The 3,270-nt window shown below is 43.4% G+C and overlaps 1 protein-coding gene across 1 annotated transcript; it reads right to left on the bottom strand.

Annotated features, from left to right (window-relative positions):
- Positions 1 to 117: 117 nt before the first annotated feature.
- LOC106532202 (cytochrome P450 2D9) lies at positions 118 to 591 on the bottom strand (the record flags this gene model as incomplete). The annotated part of the gene is given in 2 exon segments (XM_014028222.1): positions 118 to 379; positions 450 to 591. Coding segments are annotated over 2 exon segments (330 nt in total), but the record flags the coding sequence as incomplete, so codon positions are not given.
- Positions 592 to 3,270: the final 2,679 nt, after the last annotated feature.

Raw genomic sequence — 3,270 nt, 5'->3', positions numbered from 1 at the left:
CATTTACCCAGAATGCTTTGCGTGTAAATAAAATGGTCCCGTCCATGTAATATATTTTTGAACTTTTAGTTTAAAAATTCTAATTCTAAAAATTCTGATTCTAAATTCTGTCTAATGTTACAACTAATCAGGGATCCCTTTAAAAGGAGCCACTTTGAGTTCTTTTATCAGCTTCTGCAGAGCGCAACTCCTCACTGTTCAGACCTCAGCTGGACCATCATCTTGTAAGGCTTTGGAGTCAACGTTGCCCCAAAAACCATAGTGAAGTCTGGCTCTCCAGCATCCTCTGGCCAGACAAACTTAAACTTCCTCAACAGGGTCACCATCATGAGGAACAGCTCCATACGAGCCAGACCCTCTCCCAGACACATCCGAGGACCTGAGACACCAGAAAAGGTCATTTCTAGCTGTTTGGTTTCATTTTGTCTCTTTGTTTGATGTGAGTTTACCTGCAGAGAAAGGCATGAAGGCCTCTGGTTTGACAAACTCTCCCTGCTCGTTCAGGAAGTTCTCAGGATTGAACTCYTGAGGGAACTTCCACTGACCCTCCTCCCTCAGCACTGACTCCAGGTTCTGGATGACCATGGTACCCTGAAGGGAAACCAAAGGGACAGATAAAATCATGAAGATGGTATGATTTCTTTGTAAACTCACCGGTCACTTTATCAGGTACACCTGTCCAGCTGCTCATTAATACTAATAAGGAATCAGCCAATCACATGGCAGAAACTCGACACATTTAGGCATGTAGACATGACCAAGACGATCTGCTGCAGTTCAAACTGAGCATCAGAATGAAGAAGAAAGGTGATTTAAGTGACTTGGTGGCATGGTTGTTGGTGCCAGACGGGCTGGTCTGAGTATTTCAGAAATTATACTGATCTACTGGGATTTTCACCCACAACCATCTCTAGGGTTTACAGAGAATGGTCAGAAAAAGAGAAAATATCCAGTGAGTAGCAGTTCTGTGGGAGCAAATGCCTTGTTGATGTCAGAGGTCAGAGGAGAATGGCCAGACTGGTTGGAGCTGATAGAATGACAACAGTAACTCAGATAACAACTCGTTACAACTGAGATCTTGAAGATCATCTCTGAACACACAACATGTCAAACCTTGAGGAGGAGGGGCTACAGCAGCAGAAGACCACACCATGTGCCACTCGTGTCAGCAAAGAACAGGAAACTGAGGCTACAATTCACAKAGGCTCACCAAAACTGGACAATAGAAGATTGGAAAAACGTTGCCTGGTCTGATGAGTCTCGATTTCTGCTGCGACATTCGGATGGTAGGGTCAGAATATGGCATCAACAACATGAAAACATGGATCCATCCTGCCTTGTATCAACGGTTCAGGCTGCTGCTGGTGGTGGTGTCATGGTGTGAGAGATAGTTTCCTGACACACAGGCTCATTAGTCCCAACTGAGCATTGTTTTTTGTTTGTTTGTTTGTTTAATTCATTTATTCAATTCATTAAAAACAAACAAAACATTTCACACAATAAAACAATACAAATAAAACAAAATGAAAGGCAGCAGAAGAAGAAAAAAATCACTGATCCAATGCATTTATCATCATTTTCCTGATTATTCCATGGTTTTATATGTTTTACTGAGGTTGTCAAGAGACCCAGCAACTCAAGGTATCAACGGAATTGGAACCAGACCTAAGGAGTCTTCACTTGACCCCCTACAGAATAGGGAACGTGATGAGACCCGACAGGAAAAGAGGATGAGACGACAGGGAGGAAGTGAAATGATTTGAAGTTAATCGATTTTAATGCTGGCAAAAATACATATGTAACCTAAATAATGATTATGCTTAATTGCAATGAATGATTAACTAATGTACTATGATTATTGTGTTTTTAAATGTAAATGGTGATTAGGATAGAAAGGAATCGAAGTATATCTCAAAGTATGTCCTAATATAAAGGAAGATTGAGTGTGTGTGTGTGCTGCTTCTGGTAAAAGGCAGGGCACCTCCCTTTGACAAACAGAAGTGTGGACTTTGTGAAAGGCAGGGCACCTCCCTGGGATGATGAAACAACAGAGGTGTGGACTTTAACACCACAGAGAAAAGTCCCTAAAAGCCCCAAGCAGGAAAACAAACAGAATTACCTCATTCTGGCAAGTACAGAGAAAACACGTAATGAATGTCCCCATCCTTCCACAAACAGAAGGGAGGGAGGCGAGCCAACACAAAGAGAGTATAAAAAGGCTAACAGTCCAGCAGAAAGGAGTCTTCGTGCCATCGACCGGAGGAGGAGCAGCAAAAGCAGCAAGACCTCAAGAGCAAGAGGAGCAAGCAGATCCGAAGATCATCTCATCTGGGCAGAAGCTGCCAGACTCCCCTCCGGCGAGTCTAAGGACTGAAGACCGAATTGGACCAAGTCCAACTCTAAGATCTTTTCAGGCAACAATCTGATGCACCTCATGGGGGTAAAACCGACTGCTCTAACCTGTCCTGCCGTCTCTAAATTACCAGAAAATGCGACACCACTTAATTAGGAAGATAGATCAGCAAGTTAGAGCTTTTTTATTTTCATCACCATCAATTATTAATCAATATTTTTAATCTGTATAATCAAATGTGACATTTCTAGCAAATTCCTATTAAACTGCTTACAGCATCATAAAGACAAATTATCTGACTGGACATTGATATTTTAAGTTGTCCTTTAAGGTTTTACTCTGATTGCAAGAGAGTTTTGTTACGGTAAGGCAACAAGGCAATAACATATTAAAGAGTATGTTTGCTTTGAAGCGAAAGGTAATAAAAAAGAGGTCATAGATCACAATAAAGTTCATTTTTAATGGTTATTAACCAGAGGGGAGATAGGATAACTCCCCTCTCTAACAGTTCCCTTGAGACCTATTGTACAGGTCACTAAATCTCATCTCGGCCACAACAAGAAGTGCACATCCTACGAGGGAGCGGCTGCCAGAGAAACGATAGTGACCGGCACAGTGAGGCGTCCTTGAGCTACTACACCGACACGGAAGCCGGGGTTCACGAAGGGAGCGACTATCGGAAGGAGGGCAGCTGGAGGTCGAGCTCAAGGCTCCCGCCTTATGTCTCTTGGAGGAGACACGTCAGACTCAGCCGCGCCGGTCACCCCCGGGTGGTTGTAGGTCTGGCCCATCGCCTTCAGCTCAACAAAGAGACATCGACTCCTCTCCAAGACCCCCCAGTGTCCGGGTGGGTAAACTGGGGGAGGAGCCACAAAGGATTTCAGGTGCATCTGTCCTTCAAATTTGTTCAGATTTTT

This window comes from Austrofundulus limnaeus, unplaced genomic scaffold (genome assembly GCF_001266775.1).
Source record: "Austrofundulus limnaeus strain Quisiro unplaced genomic scaffold, Austrofundulus_limnaeus-1.0 Scaffold730, whole genome shotgun sequence".
NCBI lineage: Eukaryota > Metazoa > Chordata > Actinopteri > Cyprinodontiformes > Rivulidae > Austrofundulus > Austrofundulus limnaeus.
The sequence above is the reverse complement of the archived record's forward strand: the minus strand, read 5'-3'. Positions and strand labels throughout refer to the sequence as shown.